The sequence below is a fragment of the Physeter macrocephalus genome, chromosome 17 (assembly GCF_002837175.3).
Source record: "Physeter macrocephalus isolate SW-GA chromosome 17, ASM283717v5, whole genome shotgun sequence".
Lineage (NCBI taxonomy): Eukaryota > Metazoa > Chordata > Mammalia > Artiodactyla > Physeteridae > Physeter > Physeter macrocephalus.
The window spans coordinates 52,061,703-52,086,580 of NC_041230.1; the positions used below are offsets into that span (position 1 = coordinate 52,061,703).

Here is a 24,878-nt window from a genome sequence, read left to right on the forward strand (position 1 = left end):
AGGGGCCCCAGCAGTGAGAGGCCCGCGTACCGAAAAAAAAAAAAAATAAATATATATATATATAGTCAATATCCTGTGACAAACCATAATGGAAAGAAATGTAAAAAACAATGTATATATATGTATAAGTGATCACTTTGCGATACAGCAGAAATTAACACAACATTTAAAATCAACCATACGTCAGTAAAATAAATTTGCGTGTGTGTGTGTGGCTGCCTTGGGTCTTTGTTGCTGCTCGTGGGCTTTCTCTAGTTGCAGCAAACAGGGGCTACTATTCATCGCAGTGCGCGGGTTTCTCATTGCAGTGGCTTCTCTTGTTGCGGAGTGCGGTCTTCAGGTAGTTGTGGCTCGCGGGCTCAGTAGTTGTGGCGCACAGGCTCAGTTGCTCCGCGGCACGTGGGATCTTCCCAGACCAGGGCTCGAACCCGTGCCCCCTGCATTGGCAGGCGGATTTTTAACCACTGGACCACCAGGGAGGTCCTCAGATTTGCTTTCACCTACAAAATTATTGCTGACCCCCCAGAGGCTTTTGTTTTTGCGTGCTCTATCTTATTGCTATTTACCACTTAGGAATGAAAACCAAGACATTTACAAATATGTATGGCACTTTTTTTCTCATAAACTCATTGCATGTCAATGTAAAAAATAACATATTTTTAATGAAACATAACTGTTTTCAAAACAAAACATGTTGGTGAGAAGAGTGGTATTATTTTGTGTTTTTTTTAAAGCTTTTTCATGTCAGGTGCATTCTCATACCTGCTTGTGACTTCAGTTGGTTGTGATATATTGCTTTGACTGAAGTGTGAAGAAAATCCAGCCTCACACAGGGCATGCAGGTGGGAAAGGGAGAGAGGAGTATTTTCCTGAAAAGTATAGTCCTCATAAGGAATGGCCTTTTTTAAGAAAAAAAGAAAAAAAAAGGAATGACCTTATTTGGTAATTATGGATATTTTTCTCTGTTGCTCTGTGAAAAGCAGACAAATTTCTTAAAGGAAAATAGAAAGTGGAATGTGAAATCATCTCTGAATTTTTCGTACACTGTTAGATTAAAGTCCATTGGTCTACCTTGTACTTTGAATAGATCTTTTATTCATGAACGATTTTATAACATCCTACACGGGTCATTTGGAAAATATTGATTCAGTGAGTTATACACATCTTCCAAATGTTGAAATGTTCCATTAGTCAATATGTTTTTTAAAAAAATCTCATTTGTTACTATCACCACCAATCTCGTCAGAAAAGTCCTTCAGTGTTGGGAAGCTGCCCAGCTCATAATGGTGGATACATTTCCTCAAACTCTAATTTTTGTTTGAAAGCTTGAACTTTATCATTGGCAATAAATCCTGTCAAATGCACTGAGCCGGTGCAAACATCAGCTTCCTTTCCAAAAAGTCTGGGAATCATAATGGTAATTTCCATCATTCATCGAGCCCTTGTTCTATGCTGAACGTCTTATTAAGCAATTTACATACCATTTCTTGTCATTATATTCATTTCTACTCCATTCCTGAAAGGTCTTATTCCTCCTGTTTTACAGATGAGGAAACTGAGGTCCAGAGAGGTAGGTACTTGCCCAAGGTCACACAGCTAGTGGTACTCTTCTATACTATCAGAGTTTCAGAAAAGAATTTTCCAGGTAGGACAGGTCTAACTGAAATACTCTGACCCCTTGGGCCCAAGAGTTAACTCCTGCTTGTCAGAACATGTATCCATTGGTTCAGATGGGGAAATATGGGTGCCCTCTCACGACATAGCCATCCAGGCTTAGCTCAGATGTTACCTCCTTGGAGAAAACTTACAGCCTCCTGGGATACAATAAAAAGTCCCTTATCAGGTATTGACTGGTAGTTAAAAAATGCTCAGCACCATACTCCGTGTGCTAGATCCATTACTTTGTCTCCTCCTGGCAACAGGCTTGTAAAGGAGGTGGTATTCTCCCCTATGTTAATTTCCTGTTGTAACAAATGACCACAAATGGACTGGTTTACAAATTATTATGTTATAGTTCTGTAGGTCAGAAGACTCACTGGGCTAAAATCAAGGTGTAGGCAAGGCATTGTTCCTCCTGGAGGCTTTAGGAGAGAGTCTGTTTTCTTTTCTAACCTCTGGAACCTCCTGCATTCCCTGGCTCATAACCCTGCCTTCATCTTCAAAGCCAGCTGCTTAGCATCTTGAAATCCACACCCCCCCCACCCCCCACCCCCCGTTACTTCTCTGATTGTCTGAACTTCTGGCTTCCTCCCTCCTTTTTTTAAGGATCTTTGTGTTTATATGGGTCCCACCCACGTAATCCAGAATTATCTCTTCATCTCAAAGTCCTCAATTTAATCCCATCTGCAAAGTCCCTGTTACCATGTGAAGTCACATCTGCATGGGTTCTGGAGATTAGGAAGTGAACATTTTGGGGATGAGATTATTCCGCCTACCACACCTCCTTTTACAAAAGAGTCATAGAAAGCTTAAGTAACCTGCTGAAATTCATGCAACCCAGTGAGTGGGGGACTCAGGATTTTATTTCTGGCCTGTCTTGACTCTGGGTTCCTCCCTTGGCTCTTAGCGCAAGTATGAGGGTTTGCTAAGGACTGCAGGGCCCACAGTGTTTGTTCATATTTTCCTTTTCACATTTATCTCCTTGTATTGAAATTATGTGGTGCCACCATTAAAAACAAACAAACAGAAAACATACTGTTGGTATTCCCTGGCAGTCCAGTGGTGAGAGGACTCCATTGTAGGGGTCATGCCACGAGTCTGATCCCTGGTTGGGGAACTAACATCCTGCAAGCTACCCAGCGCGGCCAAAAAAACCCCAAAAAACAACCAACCAAAAAAAACCCAAGAGTGTCAACATTAAACAAAAAAAAATTTGTGGTAATATCTCTGTAAGTGATTTGAAAATTAGAACTGGGTCTCATTGATCATAATTTTGACTTTTTTTTTTTTTTTGGCTGAGTTGGGTGTTTGTTGCTGCACGCTGGGGGCTACTCTTTGTTTTGGTGCGCGGGCTTCTCATTGCGGTGGCTTCTCTCATTGCGGAGCACGGGTTCTAGGTGCGCGGGCTCAGTAGTTGTGGCACGTGGGCTTAGTTGCTCTGTGGGATCTTCCTGGACCAGGGCTTAAACCCATGTCCCCGTTTTCGGCAGGCAGATTCTTAACCACTGTGCCACCAGGGAAGGCCCATAATTTTGAATTTTTCTTCAAGAACCGTCATGATGAAAATCAGATATCAACCATTATGTCACCAATGTGTTTTCATATCCCTCCCTGTCTTTCTCTATATGTAGGCAGAATTTTTCTGTGGTTTTAATCACAGCTTGGATACAGTATTGTATTCTGTTTCCCTAGCTTTTTTTTTTTTTTTGGCCGGGCCTTGGGGCTTGTGGGATCATGTTGCCCTGACTGGGGATCGAACCCGGGCCACCGCAGTGAGAGCACGGAGTCCTAACCACTGGACCACCAGGGAATTCCCTTCCCTAGCTTTTTGTTAAAATTTTTTGCAAGCATGCAGAAAAGTTGATGGTACCACTTAGATCCAACAACCGTTAACATTTTGCATTATTTACTTTCTCTCCCTCTATGTGTATTTGTGTGTGCTTATCTAATTTTATTTTTTGTTGCACCATTAAAAAATAACTCAGGTATTATGACATTCACCCCTAAATTCTTCACATGCATATCCTAACAAAAGAACATTCTCTCACATGAGCGTGATATCATTATTATATTATGGAAGTTACCAATAATTCACGACAATCATCTACATCCAAGCCATACTCAACTTTCTCCACTGTCAAAAAATATTTACCGGGTTAAAAAACACCAGTAACCAATCAAGATTTACACATTGTATTCGGTTAAGTTTTTTTTTAAGCTCTTTTATTTTATTTGTAGAATTTCGCGTTGAAGTATAGTTGATTGAAAATGTGTTAATTTCTGCTGTACAGAGAAGTGATTCAGTTATACGTATATATGTTCTTTTTCATATTCTTTCCCATTGTGGTTTATCGCAGGCTATTGAATATAGTTCCCTGTGCTATACAGTAGGACCTTGTTTTTTATCTACTTTATACATAGTAGTTTGTATCAGTTTAGCTCTTTTATTTTAGACAATCCCTTCCCCTTCTTATATTTTGCATGGCATCCCATTTTTGAAAAGACCAGGCCCTCTGCCTTATGGAATGTGGCAATGGATCTTACTGTTGATCCCCTCTTCTCCAAACAGGGTCTGGTAAGAGTAGCTTCTCTGTTCGCTGAGCACTTGAAAACAGCGATCATCGTTATGAATAATAATCACAGAAGCTAATGTTTATTGAGGGCTGGTGCGTTCACACTCACCTAATTCGATCCTCACAGAAATCTTGGGAGTTAAGAAATTTTATTAGCCTCATTCACAGGTGAGGAAACCAAAGACTTAGGAAACGGAATTAACTTGCTCCAATTACTCAGCTAGAAGGGCCAAAGTAGGTGGTAAACTGCATGGTCAGGTAGGGGGTTCACTGTTTTCTTGAACCAGTGACCCGAAAGCTGGTCTGTCTGTATGCGTGCATGTATGCGTGTGACAGGCAACGCTGAGTGCTTACTATCTGCCAGGCCCCAATCCTAAACGCTTTACCGGTGCGTTTTCATTTTTATTTTTTCAAAATATTCTCCAATGCCTAGCTAAAAGCGTGGTACAGAGTAGACGCTCAGATAGTGTTTGTGGAATGAATGAAAAGTGAATAAATTAATGAATGGACGGATGTGACCTCCATAAATCGGGACTACTCTGAGATCTTCCGCGCGCACTTCGGAGACCCCGGCCCAGGACGACCCTGGGGCTCGGGGGCGCCGGCGGACTTCAGGCCGCTGCTCCCGGGCTCCGGACATCCCGAGTCCCGCCCAGCACCCAGGTGGCCTCCCGGCTGGCGAGAAACCCGAGCCGACCGGGCGCTTTGGCGTTATCACCTCCGTCCACTGCCCTTTCCCCTCCGGCGCCGCAGCCGGACCCGGGAGCTCCTGGTCCGCGGCGGGCGTGGCCGCATCCGCTGAGGGCCGCGGGCTCGCTGTCGGCCCCGGGCCGAGTCCCGCCGCGCACGCCCACCTGTCGGCCGCGCATGCGCAGCGCGCGCTCGGCGCGCCCGGCCTCCCCGCCCCGCGGCAGGCGGCCAGTGCGCAGGCGCGGCGGCCGATGCGAGTGTGTATGTGCGGGCGAGAAGATGGCGGCGGCGGGGGAAGAAGCGTGAGGAGTCGGACCAGCGCCGCGGCTCATTGAAACGGGCCGCCATGGCCCTCCGCAACCCGCAGGTAGCAGCCGGCAGGCGCCCTCGGCGGGAAGGGGCCCCGGGCCGCGGGCGGGTGGGCGCCGGGGCGGACGGGCGGGCGGGCGGGCGCACCCCGGCCCCGAGCGAGCGTGTGGGAGTGGGGGAGGGCGCCGGGACACGCTGCCCGGGACTAGGCCCCGAGCCTCCCGCCGCCTCCGCGCCTCGGCCGCCTGCAGCCCGGCCCGCCCCGCGCCAGAGCCCACCGGGCCCCGCTTCAGAGGGGCGGCGGAGAGGGGGCGCCCGGGCCGACCTGGAGAGGGCGTGGGGGGCGCGAAGGGGTTAACCTCGGGGCTGGACCGCGGGGCGAGCCGGCGGTGCAGATGGGGCCCTGGCTGTCCCGGGAGGCAGCCGGGAATCTTCGGGAGGCCCCGGGGCGGCACAGCCTTCCACGCCCTGTGGTCGCCTCTCTGCCCGGAACGAGCCACCAAGATTTGGGGTGCCCCGTTTTCCCCATGGCCCCAAAGGTTGCTTTCGCAGTTTGATTGACCCGGGGCGGGGCGGCGGCTTGCCGGTGTTCTGACTTTTAGACTCAAGTCACTAAGAAGCAGCCTAAGGTTACTGGTGCAAAGAAAACTCGAAATAACTCGCCAGGACCATACTTGTACCTGCCTTTGAGTGACATGTCTTGCGCGAATCTGCCTCAGCCTGGCTGACACTACTAACGCACCCTGTCAGAGCGGTATCTTAGGGGTCGTTTGTGATAATCCCGTAGTGGAAAGAAAGAGTAAAACGCACACTTTTAGGGAGATATGAGTGTAGAGTTGAACTCTTCTTCCCTCTCCCCACTCCCTCAAATACAATTGGTCTGCATAAAAATCGGCATGTGGTATTATTTGTCGGGCTTGCTGTGCACCGTTGATGTGTTGACTTCTAAGCCCTAGAAGTTATTGCGCGTTTTTATATCATCTCAATGTGCTGTTTTATTAAATATGTATTAAATAAGGGAAAATGAAACAAAGTAGCTGTTGGAAAACTGGTGGCCGGTAAATTGTAACCCTTTCAAAGCAATTGGTTTTTCTTGCCCTTTTGGAAATGGAGTCGGTTTTAGTAACTATTGGAATTAACGCATGTCGCGGAATTTGAGACTCGATAACTTAAAAAAAAATGAGATCTTTCAGGAAGCAGCAATTTTGTTAAACTTTTGGCACTTTAGTTTGCTCTACAACTTTCCCCTTTAAACTTCTGTTCACTTGTGCATCTGCGTTTTAAAGTAACTCAGTATAGTTCTTTGCACAAAAAAAAAAGGGCTTAGTAGTGGTTGAATAAGTTTTACAAGTGTGCAATTCAAAGATTTCTTTCCTTAAGAGATTTGGTGTTTGCCTTTTTCTCAACTTAAATTTTTTTTTAAATTAAGCTTTGCTCTAATTTTAAAAAAAAATTTAAATTTTATTATTTTTGGCTGCGTCGGGTCTTTGTTGCTGCGCGCGGGCTTTCTCTAGTTGTGGCGAGCGGGGGCTGCTCATCGTTGCGGTGCGCGGGCTTCTCATGGCGGTGGCTCCTTTTGTTGCGGGGCACGGGCTCTAGGTGCGCGGGCTTCAGTAGTTGTGGCTCGCGGGCTTAGTAGTTGTGGCTCGCGGGCTTAGTTTCTCCGTGGCATGTGGGATCTTCCCGGACCAGGGCTCGAACCCGTGTCCTCTGCATTGGCAGGTGGATTCTTAACCACTGCGCCACCAGGGAAGTCCCCACTTCCATTATCAGAAGCACCAATCGTATTGCAAATTGAAATGTTAGTGAGTGGTGATAATAGGTAAAAGTGATTGTAATTTATTTTATTTTCCTAAATGTCCTAGTATTTATGTTTTACACAGCAATATTGCCTATACACATCTTCAGAAAATTGGAGTGGCAACAGTTAGCTGAACATAAATGTTAGCAGCACTTTGGGTTTATTCTTTTAAAGTTTGATTAGGGCTTCCCTGGTGGCGCAGTGGTTAAGAATCCGCCTGCCAATGCAGGGGTGGACACGGGTTCGAGCCCCCTGGTCTGGGAAGATCCCACGTGCCATGGAGCAAGTAAGCCCGTGTGCCACAGCTATTGAGCCCACGTGCCACAACTACTGAAGCCCGCGTGCCTAGAGCCCGTGCTCCGCAACAAGAGAAGCCACCGCAGTGAGAAGCCCAGGCGCCCGTGCACCGCAACAAAGACCCAGTGCAGCCAAAAATAAAAATATTTGTAAAAAAAATTAAAGTATGATTAAAATGCTTTTAAGTTGTAGCATGCAGAAGGTAGGAAAGGAAATAGTATGTGTTCTCATATTTTTCTTTCTTTTCTTTTCATAATTTTCTTTTAAGATGAATAGTAATGAAAACAAGTAATGAAATCATATGTGATAGGATTTAATGATTGGATCCTGCTTGAGTCAGGCTAAGCATTTTAATAATTTTGTTTTATTCAGTTACCTGCTGACCTGAAAGTCCTGCCATAGTCAAGGACGTTCATTAATTCAGCAAAAATTGGTTGGGCTCTCGCGCTCTGCCAAGCACTGTTATTTGTTATTATGCGTGTTACTTGTTTATTATTGGGGATATCAATCACAAATTAACAGTAAGGGTCCTATTTTCTTTTCTTCTTTCTTTTAATAAGTTTTTATAAGGGTCATATTTTAAAATTGGATTTTTAAGGTTACAATCTAAAACATTTATGTAGTTTATAGCCTATTTCCATACCACTGATTGAACCCTTTTCCCTGGGTTGACATGAAACAGTGCAAAACTTAGAAACATTTCTAATGCCAGTAGTTTTCAACACATTTTAATAAATACAACGAACTTTGACAGTTGAAGTGAAAGTACATCTCTGACATTTGTTTGCATGAGGGAACTGATTAAAATGATTTGGGGTGATTAAGTTGAACTGACCAATTCTGCCATAAACCAGAAGAGATTTTTGTGATCATTGCAGTCATTTATAGTGAAATCTCTACAATAATGCTTCGTACACCCTATTTGGACGTCGTGTGGCTGCTCCCGTCCTGGTCCTGTGCAGTGGGCTCACCCTCATCTTTTCACTGCCTCACATACAGCATTGTGGCACCCACATTTTACACTGTGGAATTTCTTGGATCCAGTTTTCAGCATATGGTAGAGTGTTGCTGTATCGTTGAATATCTTTGTAACTGACAGCTGTATTAGTAGTTCTCCAAAGAGATAACGTTTTCATTGGAGTTTCATAGTGAGCAACTGAAGTAAATAAAATGATTTGAAATATGGGATATTTGGAGATACCAGTTTTCCTTTGCATAGTGACAGCAAAATCTTGAAACATGTCCTAAGACTAGATAAGCCATTTAAAGCTTGTGCATTGATGGTCGCCTCAGTGGTTTCTACACAGGAGCCGTGGAGATGAGCCTTATCCAGGGCCTCACCCTCACCCTCTGGAGCCTGTCTTGTGGGGACCAGTGTCCTGAAATGAGCAAATAGTAAGTGGACCGCCTCATTCCAAATTCCTCTCTAGAGCAACAGTGAGGACATATATTCAAGAGCTTTTTTATGTGGAACTGAAGTGATTTGAATAGTGGTTTGCATAGGAAAACTTAAAGGAGAAAAGAATTCCAAAGCTTAGTGATTATTTAATGCCAGGCCTAGTGGCACATTTACTTTGTGCTGTGTTCAGAATATAATATTGAAGTAATTGAGAAAAGTTGTATCATCTCTACTTGAATTATAGTTCATCAGGGTTATTTTTTGTTTGTTCTTGTGTTTTTACAAATTTCAGACGGGCAAGTACTTGCTGTTAATGGATCTGGTTTTTCAAGTGGCGTATTAAGGGTGGTTGCTGAGGACACTTCTCACTGATAATATACTGAATATGAAAACAGTGGGAAGCACTTGCTTTTGAAGTTGTAATTATGCTGTTACAGTTGTCTCTACTGCCACACATGCAAGAATCACTGTGGCACAAGACAGATAAATCTGTTTGCAATGGAATTTACTGGCCTTGGGCCACTGGATTACTGTCATTTGTCACTTTAGTGCCCCTTCAGCAGTGTAGATGTTCATTTCCAAAGACTTACATGTGCTTGGACTGCAGTTTTCCTGTTTATTGAAGTGATCTCCCAATAGGTCTTTCTGTGACCGTTTCTGTCAGTACAGTCTGTACTAAGAACAGTAGGCAAAATAAAGGTAGCCCGTGGGGTAGGTTTATAGTACTATTTGTTTCAAGAATCAGAAATTGTAGCATCTGTCGTAAACCTAGAGGTGGAGTCTTCAGAATGTAGACTTCTCATGAGTGGGCTACTTTTTGACTGTTTAAAAAGCTCCTCAGACATGACCCCATTTTCAGCAGGAGACCCAAGAAACCAATAGCTCCATGCTGCTCCCTGTTTTGAAAGGCACTGTGCTCAGGTTGCCCTCTCCTGGGAACAGGGTCAGTGAGGTGTAGAGTGGAAGTGTGGTTTGGGGCAGGGAGTGAGAGAATACAGCGTGTCTTCCTGGACTTTCCCTTTCTGGCTCACTTGAGGATGGAGAGATGACCATGTGCCTGGAGAGTGCTAGCCCAGGTCTGCACCAAGGGCGTGCACACTGAGGACGCCTGCTCTTGTCCCTCAGGCCCCTCCCTCCTGGGCTTCGTCTGCAGCTTTACTGGTGGTGGTTCTTCAGATCAGTTCTCTATTTTTCTGGTATCAGCTCAAGGGCCGTCTCATAAGCCTACACTCTCTGATTTAAGAGTCTCACAAGTAGTGCATTAGAAATGAAAGTACCTCCTAATAGAAAGGCTGGTGCCCCACTCTTGTGCCTTTGGTACCTGAGTTTTACATATAGATGCCTGCCTTTCTCTTTCTCTTTCTCTCCCTCTCTCTTTTTCTCTCTTCTTCTGATGGTACAATTTTGCTTCCCCATTTGTACTTGTTTTATGAAGAAATGCTGGTATGCCCGTGCTCTTTTGCAGCAAGTAGTCTTTAAAGTTTCAAGATTCACCATGACAGCTGCACACTTATGTTGTCATTGGAGCTACTGTGAAAAAAAACCTTAAATGTTAATTGAATAATATTAGAGGTATTCCTGCTGTAAGAAACCGAATGAAGGAAAAAACGCGCATTTAAGACCGCACAAAATAGAGGGGTTCATGTTACAGACCTGTTACTGTGAACGAGCTGGCTGGGGTGGGAAGGGAGGGGTCCCATGAATAGCACGTGCGCCCCCCCCCCACCCCACGCCACCATGCTCCTGGGGCTTTAGTCCCATGAGGTGCCTTGGTTGCACGGGAAGTGGTGGGGACAGCTTTTCAGACCATTTTCTCAACTTACTCTCCTCACTGTTCACAAAAATAGAAGTTTATCATTATTGTGAGTACAAGTCAAAAATACTCATTTCTATGTTTTAAAATATGTTGAATAAAGCTGGATATCTTTATAAATTACATGTTGCAAGCCATGGGCCTTGTGAACTAGAACTAGCACTGTGCAAGAACATTTAATACATGGCTCTGGGGGAAATTTTGATTTGCCTTTTGGTCTAATGAGTTAGTCTGCATTGTTTAATTGTTCTTGCATAAACATGATGTATCCTTTGCTCTGCATATAAGCGATACATTTTAAATTTTATTATGTTCATTTAAATTTAGTCTGGGCCAGTCAACTTGTGAATTTATTTGATATTCTGATAATTGTCAAGAGGAATTCTAGTGTTCCTCCTCTTGTGTGTCTCTCCTATTTTAGACAGTTCATAACTTCAGAGGAGTGAAGCAGTTGCCTCTTTTGAGAGACTTTCATCGTTAAAATATATACCCTTTCTATTTTTTTTTTTGAAAACATCAATTATTTTTCTTGTGATAGGACTTGGGGGGGAATAGAAGAGAATTTGAAAATGACATTTAATTCTGGAGTTTTCAGAGATTCTTGCCTGATGTTATAAAAAACTTCTCTCGATATTTAAGTAGTCATTCCCCTTAAGTGGCTGCCAAGATGTATATATTTATTTGAGACCCTGGAGAGTAGGCCTTCTGGGTAGATCTGATAATTGGATAAGGAAGAACATATTTATTATAAAATTAAGCATTGCAGCAATCAGCATGTGGAGAAAGTTGTGCCGTGCATAAGCTGCATGGTTTATGAAGTGCCGTGACTGGTTTGATCCTTACGGCAACTTTGTAATGTATTGTTATTATCACCATTTTACAGATGAATAAAGTGAGACTCAAGAGGTTGTGGGACTTCCCTGGTGTTGTTAAGAATCCGCCTGCCAATACAGGGGACACAGGTTCGAGCCCTGGTCCAGGAAGATCCCACATGCCGCGGATCAACTAAGCTCGTGCACCACAACTACTGAGCCTGCGCTCTAGAGCCCGTGAGCCACAACAACTGAGCCTGCGTGCCACAACTACTGAAGCCCGTGCACCTAGAGCCCGTGCTCCACAACAAGAGAAGCCGCCACAATGAGAAGCCCGCGCACCTCAACGAAGAGTAGCCCCCGCTCGCCACAAGTAGAGAAAGCCCGCGTGCAGCAACAAAGACCCAATGCAGCCAAAAATAAATGAATCAGTAAATAAGTTAAAAAAAAAAAGTTTAAAAAAAGAGGTTGTGATGTGAAGTCGCATGGCTCTTAAATGAGCTATCAGGGACTTAAGAGCAGGTCTTTGGACTTCTATCCTTTGCCTTTTCTACTTGGCCGAACTGATAAAGGCCTGATGTTTTACAGTGTGACTTCCCCATGATAGTTCCTCAGTGAAGGTTCATGGAATGGCCAAATGAATGAAATAAAGGTTTACATGTTTAAAGACATTAATGTGTTAGTAATTACTAAGGGTTGCTAATCTGCTGCTAATTATTAATTACAAGATTTTGTGTAGAGTGCATTTTGGTGAAAGTTCTTACTGATTTTATTTTTAATTAATTAATTTATTTATTTTTGGCTGTGTTGGGTCTTCGTTTCTGCGCGCAGGCTTTCGCTAGTTGCGGCGAGCGGGGGCTACTCTTCGTTGCGATGCGCGGGCTTCTCATTGCGGTGGCTTCTCACTGTGGAGCATGGGCTCTAGGCGCGAGGGCTTCAGTCATTGTGGCATGCGGGCTCAGTAGTTGTGGCTCGCGGGCTCTAGAGCGCAGGCTCAGTAGTTGTGGCGCACGGGCTCAGTTGCTCCGCGGCATGTGGGAACTTCCCAGACCAGGGCTTGAACCCGTGTCCCCTGCATTGGCAGGCGGATTCTTAACCACTGCGCCACCAGGGAGGTCCCACTGATTTTATTTTTAAATACAAAATAAAGACTTGCAATTTCTGAAACAGAAATATTTAAAGTACAAAGTATGTCACTCTCTTCCTCCCTGATCCTTGGTCCTCAGCTGATGTCTGTCTTATGTGCCTTTTTGTGTTTGGGCATTGTTTTGTTCCCTTGTCTCATAATGCAGTCTCTTCTAACCAGGTAGTCACTGAGCTGGATTTTTTGGAGCTAGTCTTGTTTCTAAAACTATTGAAGCCATCTATTCAAGTATCGGAAGGGTTCTTATTTTTACCAAATCTTGCCAGGGGATGGAGCAGATGTTCTGGAGCTTAAAGTGGTTCCTGGAACCCAGTATACTGAGAACTGTGGAAATGCTGTAGAAATTTATGACTATTAAAATGCCCAAACCATTTTTTTAAAAAGAAATGATATTTTGAAGATGTTCAACCCCTTAATTATAGCAGCCATGCTGTTCAGTTTCTGTATTGTAAAAAAAAATGGCTGATTCAAAATTAAATTTTTGTCTCTTGGTCACCTGTGCACTGAAGAAGATTACTGAGAGGACAACCCTTTTGTTAGTTGGAGAGGTCATTACCAGGTTAGTTGGTAGGTCATCAACCCTAGTGAATAGTGGGGAGTTGGGTAATGAACCTGGGTTTTCCCCATCTTCTCCAAAATAAGGCTTTGTTCACCTCCCCTTTTGTGTTTTTGTTTATTTATTTATCGTCATTTATCTTTTTTTTTTTTTTTGCCACGCTGTGATCTTAGTTCCCTGACCAGGGATTGAATCTATGCCCCCTGCAGTGGAAGTGTGGAGTCTTAACGATCCTTGGTCCTCAGCTGATGTCTGTCTTATGTGCCTTTTTGTGTTTGGGCATTGTTTTGTTCCCTTGTCTCATAATGCAGTCTCTTCTAACCAGGTAGTCACTGAGCTGGATTTTTTGGAGCTAGTCTTGTTTCTAAAACTATTGAAGCCATCTATTCAAGTATCGGAAGGGTTCTTATTTTTACCAAATCTTGCCAGGGGATGGAGCAGATGTTCTGGAGCTTAAAGTGGTTCCTGGAACCCAGTATACTGAGAACTGTGGAAATGCTGTAGAAATTTATGACTATTAAAATGCCCAAACCATTTTTTTAAAAAGAAATGATATTTTGAAGATGTTCAACCCCTTAATTATAGCAGCCATGCTGTTCAGTTTCTGTATTGTAAAAAAAAATGGCTGATTCAAAATTAAATTTTTGTCTCTTGGTCACCTGTGCACTGAAGAAGATTACTGAGAGGACAACCCTTTTGTTAGTTGGAGAGGTCATTACCAGGTTAGTTGGTAGGTCATCAACCCTAGTGAATAGTGGGGAGTTGGGTAATGAACCTGGGTTTTCCCCATCTTCTCCAAAATAAGGCTTTGTTCACCTCCCCTTTTGTGTTTTTGTTTATTTTATTTATCGTCATTTATCTTTTTTTTTTTTTTGCCACGCTGTGATCTTAGTTCCCTGACCAGGGATTGAATCTATGCCCCCTGCAGTGGAAGTGTGGAGTCTTAACCACTGGACTGCCAGGGAAGTCCCTCCCACTTTGTTTTTATCAAAGTACTGCGGTGGCAAAAGAAAGAAAAAAATCCAAAAAAACTCTCCCATTTCTCATGTCAGGTCCTCTCCCTAGAAACCATATTCAACTACTTCTAATAAAATGCAAAATCAGGTCTTTTAGGGGTAGCATTCTGTGTCCTTTGGAATTAATTTGTAGGATACCAGACACCTTTATTCAAAACTACATATAAAGGACTTTATACCTTTTGTAATTGTTCAAACAAAAAATTTTGGTGGCCAGGCATTAGCAGGATAGAGCGGAAAAGAGTTTCTGTGCTTTAGAAGTTCACAGGGTAGTGGGAGAGGGAGACAGGCTGATTGGTAAATACTGTTTTAGGGTGTTAATTCCTGTAACAGAGGTGTGAACAATACAGTCAAAAACTTTCATTCGTTCATTCATTCATGCATGCATTCATTCATTTAGCAAGTAGTTATTGAGTGGCTGCTGTGTACCAGGCACTGAGGGTGGAGTGATGAGCAGAGACGGGCATTGTCCCTCTTACCAGGGAGCTTACTGTCTAGTGAGGGAGACAGACGCTAATCAGATAGTCACAGTAATGCCTGTGTCATTCCGAACTGAGGACTGTGTCGGGAGGGAGGGCACAAGGTCTGTCAGCGTGGCCCTGGATGGGCTCCCGGAAGCGGCACCTTGGCTGATACCCAGCCGGAGACGGCTCTGCAGCTGGAGGGTGTGGGGAGCCCCTGAGAACTCCGAACGCTGGGTGCTGAGGTGCGGGCGGCCAGCCTTACCCCGGGGAGAGTGTGGAGGAGGGTGGCACGCGCTCACACTCTGCCTGCCCTGCAGAACCGTCCCAGTGGGCTCACGGTGGCCTCCCGCGAGCCACCGTGGCGAGGGTGCCGTGGAGGTGGGGAGGCGCGGCAGCGTCACGTGCATTGGACAAGGGGGAGCATCAGGGGAAGCTGGGAAGACGACTCTCCTAGAAAGGCGACATTTGGGCGGAGAAGCACAAGGACAGGGTGTGGGGGGAAGGCATGCAGAGGAACAAAGTCTCAAAGCCTGCAGGTACGCCGGGGCACGTGGGCTCGAAGGGTGACTGGTGTGTAGGGTGAGGGGCTGGGACCTTGCGAGTCCAGCCTGGACGGCGTCTGCCCTTGTCAGCAGGCGGGCGCCTGTGGGAAAGCATGGGTTCGAGGAAGGGGGTCGTCCCGCTCTGTGTCAGCGTTGCTGAGGGGGATGGCTGTGCAGGGGCCCGCTTGGGGTCCTGCATGGGGTGGCAGGGTGTGTCCCTCTGCTGGCTCCTCAGATCTCCTCCAGAGCGTTCGCTCTGCTCACCGCGGCGCCTCAGGCATCTTAAACCTCAGAACTTTGAGGGGGGAAAAGCTAGGACATTCCTTTGGGGTCATCTGAGGCAGGTTAATGCAAGGCAAATAGCCCTTGAATGTCCTCAGTGATAGTTGGATAGAGTCGTTAGGGAAGGTCATTTGGGGACATTATTCCCTGTATGTTTTTGGGGGGGCCACCTTTAAAACAAGCATTAGGTACTTGATTATGCTCCTAGAAAATAAAGAAAATATTAGGAAAAACATCACCCCTAATATCTCACGACTCTGAGATGACTTCTGTTAATGTTTTGAAATGCTTCCCTTTGGTACTCTTTGTGGTAAATTTTAGACGTTTGGGATCCTTTTATATAATAGTATGTTTTAAGTTGTGATCCTTGGTCATGGTCTTCTCTCATCAGGTCACCTGGCATCCTGGTGGCCATCCAGACACACTAAGTAGGGACTCCTAATTAGGCCCCCAAGTCTGTGTTTCCCTCAGCCACACGCAGGTGTCAGAGCTTCCACAGAGTTTTTTTTTTAATTAATCAATCAATTAATTAATTTTTGGGGCTGTGTTGGGTCTTCGTTGGTGCACGCGGGCTTTCTCTAGTTGTGGCGAGTGGGGCTGCTCTTCGTTGCGGTGCACGGGCTTCTCATTGCGGTGGCTTCTCTTGTTGCAGAGCGCGGGCTCTAGGCGTCCGGGCTTCAGTAGTTGTGGCTCGCGGGCTCAGTAGTTGTGGCTCGCAGGCTCTAGGCACGCGGGCTCAGTAGTTGTGGCGCACGGGCTTAGTTGCTCCGCGGCATGTGGGATCTTCCCGGACCGGGGCTCGAATCCGTGTCCCCTGCCTTGGCAGGCGGATTCTTAACCACTGCGCCACCAGGGAAGCCCCCTCCACATGGTTTTGTTTACAGCCTTTTCCCTTAACCTGCTGAGCACTTTTCCATGAATAGGATGAACTAAATCATATTTTGGACATTTAAAAACTTTTCCAGTCTAGGTTAGGTATGAACAACAACAAAAGATACAGGTTTGTGGCTCTCTGAGAGATAATATTATTAATTTTAGCGCTGAGTGGAGTGAATTGGGAACAGAACAGAGCCTGAAAATGTTGCTGTTTGAAGACCTGCCGCGCTGGGTCTTCAGAATGAGAGTTCAGTTTTGTTTGAAGTTCAGTAACTAACTCATTGACTAATTCCTTCTCAACAAACATGTATCCAGCTCTTGCTCTATGTTGAGGCCTGTGTTGGGATTCATAAGCTGCAAAACACAGTTACAAATAAATACGTATATACACATGAACATTATGTTCCCCGTAGCCACTAGAGACTGCTGTGCTCTGTGCGGTGAGATGGGGCCCTTGTGGACCGTGTGCGGGCAGCACAGACTCGGCCACAGCTCGATTTAACTGTGACCGTCTGATGTCCCGGTGAGATGGAAGAAAATTCCTAATTCATCCCGAAGGCCATTTGCGGTCAAGATCTCTTTGGGGATTTGTGCACAGCATTAAGCCAATTTGCCGTCGGAAACTCTTGCTGCCTTCTTTTGGTTGCTGTTCATGGATTTGTCAGCTTAGAAGTTCTTGTCTCCAGTTTGTCACAAATTGGTGTTAAAATAATCACTCTTGGTTCCGTCTTGGTTCTTACTGAATTCTTGGCTTTTCCATGCCACACTACACAGTGTGAGTTAAGTGCCAGGAGCACACACTTCCTGTTTCATCTGTGACTAGAGTTCTGTTCAGTGAGAACGAGCTAAGAGATAGCTTTACAAAAAGAAAATCTTAAAAAGCCTTCTCTTCACTTTTGGCTGGAAGTTTAGCTGGCTGTAAACTGAACTTCACGCGCAGTGACACTGTAGCAGTACCCTAGCCACGACTCGTCCTGGACACAGAGTTGCTGCAGCTCAGTTTGGAAAGAGTTTGCCTCTCACCCCCTGACACATGTCGAAAAATGAGTTTCTTTTCTTTTTAAGGTGGACAGAAAGTAAAATATGTTGCCGTTTTGTTTCTTTGCCATTGATTTCTTTTTGGTTGAAAACAGATCTGAGTTAGCTTCCTCCCTTTTCTGTGAAGAAGGGAAGGATGCCCACGTATGTTGTGCACAGTGAGCCTGGAGGGTCCTGTGGACTTTGATTCTGGGGGTGCCGTGTCTTTCCTCCCTGGTCAGTCAGCCCTTCCCGGAGGCCTGCAGCCTGCTGGCCCCGAATGGGCCAGGTGCCTGAGTGGTGGAAGGACAGCATGGCCCTGCCTGGCGGAGGGCACGGTACACAGACGGTCGTCTGGCTAGAGTCTGGCAGGTGCTCCAAGGTAGGAGCACAGGGGCCCGAGAGCGGCCTGGGCCTCAGGAAGGCTTTCTTGAGCCCTGAGGGGTCTGCTTCCCCTCCAGTGGCCCCACTGTCGGGCACAGCATCCTGTCCTGCATGTGGGAGCAGCTGGCTGGCTGTCAGGTTCAGGACTGCACGAGGGTTTGTTTTGGTGTTTCCAGTTCTAGGAATGAAGATCAGGATGAGGGTGTGCAGGACCACACGGGACAGTTTTGCCCTCCCTAGAAATACCTTTATAGTAATGAGAGCTGATGAAGAAGAGGTGGGCTGCTCCTGAGGTATTCAGATCGGTTGTAATTCTTGCATTAAGAATGCAGGTAGGGACTTCCCTGGTGGCGCAGTGGTTAAGAATCCGCCTGACAGCGTAGGGGACACGGGTCCGTGCCCCGGTCCGGGAGGATCCCACATGCCGCGGAGCGGCTAGGCCCGTGAGCCACAACTACTGAGCCTGCGCGTCCGGAGCACAGGCTCCGCAACGGGAGGGGCCGCGACAGTGAGAGGCCGGCGCATCGCGATGAAGAGTGGCCCCCGCTCGCCGCAACTGGAGAAAGCCCACGCACAGCAACGAAGACCCAACACAGCCAAAAATAAATAAATGAATTTAAAAAAAAAAAGAATGCAGGTGACCTCTAAGTTTTCTTTAAGGGTTTCACTACTCTCTTTATCTCTGTCGTGTAGTTTCTTGAATCCAGGTGACTGATCTGTGTATCAGCTATTAAGCTGTTTTGTTTCATTCTTTGGGCTGTTTTTCAACAGGTATAGCTGAGATCAGAGGACCCTTAGTGATGTAAATAAAATGCCTTCACCATAGCCTTCCCAGTCCCAGTTAGTCGTCCATAGCCTTGATCCTTCGTTGGCCTGCTCTGAACAAATGCCGTTATCCCCAAATTCAAGAGCCACAGAGCTGTCTACCTTCCAAGGTGGAGAGCCCAAATGTGGGTCTGCGGTGAGTGTGGAAAGAACTTTTCCATTGGCTTGCCTCAGTTATTTTTTGTATTTGCCACCTTTGTCACGTTAGATGTCTCAGCCAATGTCATCATTTATCCACTGGTTATTTATGTATTTACTTTTAATAAATATTTATTTTATTATTTTGTTTTATTTACTTATTTTTGGCTGCGTTGGGTCTTCCTTGCTGCACACGGGCTTTCTCTCGTTTCAGCAAGCGGGGGCGACTCTTCATTGCGGTGCACGCGCTTCTCATTGCGGTGGCTTCTCTTGTTGCGGAGCACGGGCTTTAGGCGCGGGCTTCGGTAGTTGTGGCACGTGGGCTCTAGAGCGCAGGCTCAGTAGTTGTGGCGCACGGGCTTAGTTGCTCCGCGGCATATGGGATCTTCTCAGACCAGGGCTCGAAACCGTGTCCCCTGCATTGGCAGGCGGATTCTCAACCACTGTGCCACCGGGGAAGCCCCATCCACTGGTTATTTTTTGAGCTCAGCTAAGTGCCACAAAAATGAGTACAAATAAGTCCTCTCTACCCAAGACCCTCTGCTGCAGCATGCCCCCCCCCTCTGTCCTCGAGCTTGCTGCCTGGCCCTGGGCAGCTTTCGGTGCGGGTGATGTCTTCTCAGGACGGCCTGCCTCCCTGGCCTCTTCAAAATCCAGCCTCCTGAACTGTCACCACCTTCTTGCCTTGCTTTCTCTTCAGAGCACCTACCACCTTCTGATACCCTGTATCTAATATCCTAACATAGTTATTTTGTTCATTTTCTCTCTCCCTACTAGTATGTAAGATTAACAAGGGCAAGGATTTCTTTTGTTCACTAATACGTTCCCCTAGAATGTAGTAAGTGCTCAAAAATATTTATTGATAAATAAATTAATGAAAGATATAACACCGTCAGTATATTCAGGAAGTCCATGGTTGAATGTGGGAAAGAGTCTCATCACCTGTTGAAATCCAGAGTGAGTAACTCATCAGTTTGTTAGGAAAGTAGTTCCCAAAGAGGAGACTTTGGAACTGAGTTCTGTAATGTGAGGAGAAGCCGGCGGCGCCCCTCCTGGCGGGAGAGAAGGCGCTCTGGGTAGGAGACCCTGTGTGGGTGGCCCTGAGCCTGCAGTTCTGGGTGGTGGGGTGCAGCCCTGGGGGCTCTTGCGTGCTCTGCTGGAGCCTTTTGTCTTGAAAGGTCTCGGGGGCCTTGCAAGCCTGTTCCTAGGGACCAAAATAATCAGGTTCACATTTTAGAGAAAGCAGTGTGGTGGCTGCATGTGGTTTGGAGGGTGAAGGATGAGTCCGGGGGCAGGAAGACCAGTTAGGCACTCAGTGATCCAGTTGAGAAGTGCTGAAGGCCTCAGCTCAGCCTGGGGCAGGGCGTGGAGGAAGCGAAGGCTCTGGGATGACCGCTTGGGACGGGATGCCTAGGGAGCAAGGCAGCTCCTTTGTCATGTATTTGTGATCATGCATTTTCTTTTTTCATAACCTAGGACTGTGCTCTGTGTTGTTTAGTATTTTTTCCCCATTTCTTGTCTTGTAAACACTCTTGATTATTAAACATTTTTCTTCAATGTTATTTTTAAGTACTGTGGAGTATCCACAAGTTATATTTTATGCGTACTAAAAGCAGTGATGTTTGGCATTTTTGGATCCATTTATTAGCTGTTTCTCATTGTGAGGGGATGATCTTATTTCCCAGAGATAATTAAAGCGCAGTATTGTAAACTGAAAGATGAACATCTTTAATTCATTGGTTACTTGGAGGCAGAATGGGAGATAAATTTTGCTTAGTAATATTAAGGAAATAATTAGTGGTAAATTAAAACATGAAGTTTTTTATGTTTTTATTTTTAAACTACATACTAATTTGATCAAAAGCAAGTTACACTATGAAATATTTGAAAAAGATTGAGAAAGATCTTTTTATATAATATTTGTCAATCAGCTGGCTCATGTTTGCTGAAGGCTGTTTGAGCTACTGCTTGTAGCTGCTCAGGAGGGTAACTAAAGCGTTCTTACCCTGTGCAGGTAGCGGGTGACTCAGCAGGTGACTGAGGCAGAGAGAACCATTGGGGCAGGTTCTGAGATGTGTAATGTGTTGAACTAGGTGGTGCGCGTGTCACCTTCTGCAGGGGGGGATTCAGGGAGTGAAGGAAGTGGGCAATGAGTGACTGAAAATGAATAGGATTTGGGCAAATGGAGAGAAAGGAGGAGCGCATTCCATTTGGGAGAGTGAGTAGGAGTTAGGTTTCAGGTTAACTTTTTTTTTTTTTTTTTTTTTGCTTTTTGAGTGATCTTACTTGGTATGAATCTCCTGGATCGCTCACTCCATTTCTGTCTGAGGATACTTTCGATAACAAGTAAAAGAAAGCTCAGCTCTAACTGGCTTACACCGTAAACTAGAGATTTACTGGCTCACGGCACTAGAAATTCTGTAGGTAGGTCAGGCTTCAAGGTTGGTTTCATTCATCAGTTCAGTGACATCTTTGAAGACCTGGTTTCTCTTCACTTGCGTTGTATCACTATTATCCTAAGGCTAGTTTTCCCCCCAATGGCAAAATGGCTACAGCAGTTGCGGGCTTCACATTTGTGCCCAGCACACAAACCGGCGCAAGAAAGTGTGTGTCCGGAATTCTTGGCAGTGCCCTGAGCTTTGTGCCCTCTGGGTCACCCTGAACCAAGTGCTCTGGGCTAGAGGGGTGGCATGCAGTGCTGGCTCCCCTCTGGAGTGGGGGGTGTCAGCCTCCTGAACTGGGTGACCACTATCCAACGGGGGAGGAAGAGAATGAGCATTGGGAGGGTGGCCGCAAAGGCCTTTACCTGACGCTTCATCCCTCCCCACTCTTTTTCTTTTTTTCTTTTTTTTTTTGCGGTACGCGGGCCCCTCCCTGTTGTGGCCTCTCCCGTTGCGGAGCACAGGCTCCGGACGCGCAGGCGCAGCGGCCATGGCTCACGGGCCCAGCCGCTCCGCGGCATGTGGGATCTTCCCGGACCGGGGCACGAACCCGCGTCCCCTGCATCGGCAGGCGGACTCAACCACTGCGCCACCAGGGAAGCCCCCTAAAATATCTTTTTTTTATATCTTCTATGCCATTGGTGTTCAATAAAAATATGTTCAGTTTCGTGACAGACTGTTTTAGGACTGTTGGCCATTCTGTCAACATTTGAGGGTCTTTTATGTGCCAAGCATTTTATTAGGTATTGAGATGCTGTAGTCTAATCTTGGTTATTGCAGATACCGTGGCATGGAGGGGTTGTAAGGGCTTGGGCTGGATAGTAACAGTAGGATTGAAGAGGAGATGCTTCAAAAAAAAATTGTGTTTTTTTGGCCGTGCCCTGTGGCTTGTGGATCTTAGTTCCCCAACCAGGGATTGAACCTGCACCCTCGGCAGTGAGAGCGCGGAGGCCTAACCACTGGACCACCAGGGAATTCCCCCCATTTTTTTTTTAGTAATCTTATTATTGAGGTATATTCTGTGTTCAGAAAGGTTCTGCTTTTGCCTTTGACTCATTGAGATCCTGTTCTCTGAATCTCAGGTGGAGGTGTATGGGATGTCAGGATGCATCACTTAATTAGAATGCTTATTTCAATTCATGCAGTTGCTACTGTTTTTACCAGATAAAAATTTTTGAACATTTTGATGAGATTGTGCCAGGAATTGGGGTATATAATTCAAGATAATCTTTCAAGGTTTCTCATCTAGAAGATTGGAAGAACAGTGAAGTTTGCTATTGGCATAAGTGTAACACCTGGTTTTGAGAAAATAATGGACCTTTAGATTTTAAGGTTAAACTAGAAGATAACAGTGGGAAGAGCCTAGGGGCTGGCAGCTTGACTGTGTGGAACCGGAGTATCGCTGGGCAGTCCAAGCTGGAGATGTGGGTTTGGAATTCTTCAGCGTACTTGCAGCCGAGCATAGGTGAGCTGCTTCGTGGGGGAAGCCAGGTGCCCTCCCAGAGGAGAGAGAATGGTTACAGAAACGGAACCGAGTCTCGTAGAGTTACGAAATCCCCTGAAGGTAAAATTATTATGAAAAGTGTGTGTGAGAGAGGTCTTATACTAATCAAGTGCTTGATAGATTGACTAGCTTAAGGAGGTAAAATGATCTTGATTTCGATTGGGAGGTTATTTTTGAAAAAGCAGAATGTTGGAGGTGAAGAATTTCACTGAGTCAAAAGAGGAAATGGGAAATGAGTTCAGTTACAAAGAATTGTCTCTGTGGAAAAGACATTTCTGAAAAGTTGCATTGGAGTGGAATTTTTCTATCAAATTATTTCTAGCTTAGTTGCATTATAGTTTTTCTTCTGATTGTTTGCCTTTAACTTGTTAAGGATAAATAAATCCTTAAAAGCACTAAAATAGTTCCCATTTTAAAAACATTTGCTCTGGTTGTTGTTCATCAAGCAGGGGGTCCTCCTATAGAGTGAACAGTCATCTCAAATTGTTTTATAGTTTCTTCTGTCTGGTTTGGAGGCATACTTGAGTGTCGAAATAGCTCTCCTGGCCCTCCCTCCAGTTTTCTGCTTAGTTCCTCCCATCCCTGAATCGCTGGGTTGTGGGAATGCCCCTGTGTTCAGTGATTCTGAACCCTGACTGCACATCAGAGTCACACAGGAAGCCTGCCTCCCGCCATTGAACCCAGAATTGTGGCCTGAGGATCCTCAGGTGATTCTAAGGTATAGTCAAGGTTGAGAAGCACTGCCTGAGGCCTTTGTCCTGCACAGCTGACCCTGTTCCCCTGCTTGGTGAGCTCTTCCTGGGGTTGGTTTTCTGCCTTTGTATGAAAAGCAGAGTATTGTGAGTGGATTGGGGGAAAAAAAATTCTTTTCTAGGATACTGAAGTCCTGAGCTTCACATATTTACCATAAGGGAGACTTACTGGAAAGTCTTGAGTTTCATTTTTCTTTTTTTTTTATTAAATTTATTTACTTATTTATTTGGTTGTGCTGGGTCTTAGTTGTGGCAGGCTGGCTCCTTAGTTGTGGCTCTCGGGCTTCGTAGTTGTGACATGTGAACTCTTAGTTGTGGCATGCATGTGGGATCTAGTTCCTTGAGCAGGGATTGAACCTGGGCCCCCTGCCTTGGGAGCGGAGAGTCTTAACCACTGTGCCACCAGGGAAGTCCTGAGTTTCATTTTTCTAATAAAAGATTTTTAATCATAACAGTGAACTTAACATAATTCAAGAATGGAGTGCAATCTGTTGTTTGGTGGTAGGGTAAACTGTACCTCCGTAGTTATAGTCTTCGGAGGCTGTTTTTCAACAGGCCATTAGGTGGAAGTTAAATTGAGAAAGTAAGCAGTGGACTGCTTCCCCAGTAGGCATGGTGGTCCTCAAGCCCTCAGCACCTGATTTTGCATTCTTTTATTTTCAGCAGATAGTAATTTTGCAGCTTTTACTGCTTCGACCAACTCTTCTAACTTTGGTTTTCATTAACAACCGAAGTAATTCATGAAAGGGAACATTCTGTATTCTTCCTCCTTAAAATTGGAAGGAGAGGGGTGTGTACTGTAACAGCTAACATGAGTCCTTTTTCTTAGGCATCTCTAGATTTTCCAAGGTGTTTGAAGAGACCATTGGCATTGATCATTAGATTAGAAGAAAATAATTTAGGTAGTCACACTTCTTTTTTCCTGAATGTCTTTTAATGTGGAGCTCTGGTTTAGTGGTGCACTTTCCTTTCTGGCAGGTGGCCTTCAGTAGCCAAGCTTTTGTTGGTTTGGTTCCAGCATATTTCATTAAGTGAAAAATCCTGTAGAACAGATGGATTTAACAAGTTTCTGCTCATGGGGCATTGTGTTTAATGCAGCACAAGTTCTGACGGAGTGTTGTTGGCAGTTATTGTCTGTATGTAGTGTGGACTTCGAGTAGGTGGTCAGGGGATCTAGGCAGTTATAAAGCCAAGCCAGTCATGAACAGTCTGAGGTTGGAGGCTTAAAGTAGCCTGTTATAATGAAACAAGTAGCAAAATATACACGCATACAAGTTTAGGTGGTGTTGTGTAGCACTAGTTAGAGTCTTTGAACCAAGGAACATGAAATCTTAAAAAAAAAAAAAAATCCTGATTTGTGAATATTTATAGAGTACTTAAGAATTCTACTCGGGTAAATGAGAACTCAATATTGTGGTCTTTGGTCTTCAAGAGTTGTTTTTATAATACAGCTGCCTCATCCACCTTATTTATAGATGTGCGTCTAATTAAAGTCAACCATAGTGAGGTATAATTTTATACAATAAATGTACCAATTTTAAGCTTGCAGTTTGAGGTTTTTTTTTTTTTTTTTTTTTTTTTTTG

The 24,878-nt window shown here is 45.2% G+C and overlaps 1 protein-coding gene across 1 annotated transcript in view; it reads left to right on the forward strand.

Annotated features, from left to right (window-relative positions):
- The first annotated feature begins 5,160 nt into the window (after positions 1 to 5,160).
- USP10 (ubiquitin specific peptidase 10) overlaps positions 5,161 to 24,878 on the forward strand; it is a 73,198-nt gene continuing 53,480 nt past the window's right edge. Inside the window, exon 1 of the mRNA XM_024124858.1 lies at positions 5,161 to 5,289. Within this exon, the coding sequence (XP_023980626.1) occupies positions 5,269 to 5,289 (21 nt within the window). The 5' untranslated portion in view covers positions 5,161 to 5,268. The remainder of the gene's footprint in view (positions 5,290 to 24,878) is intronic.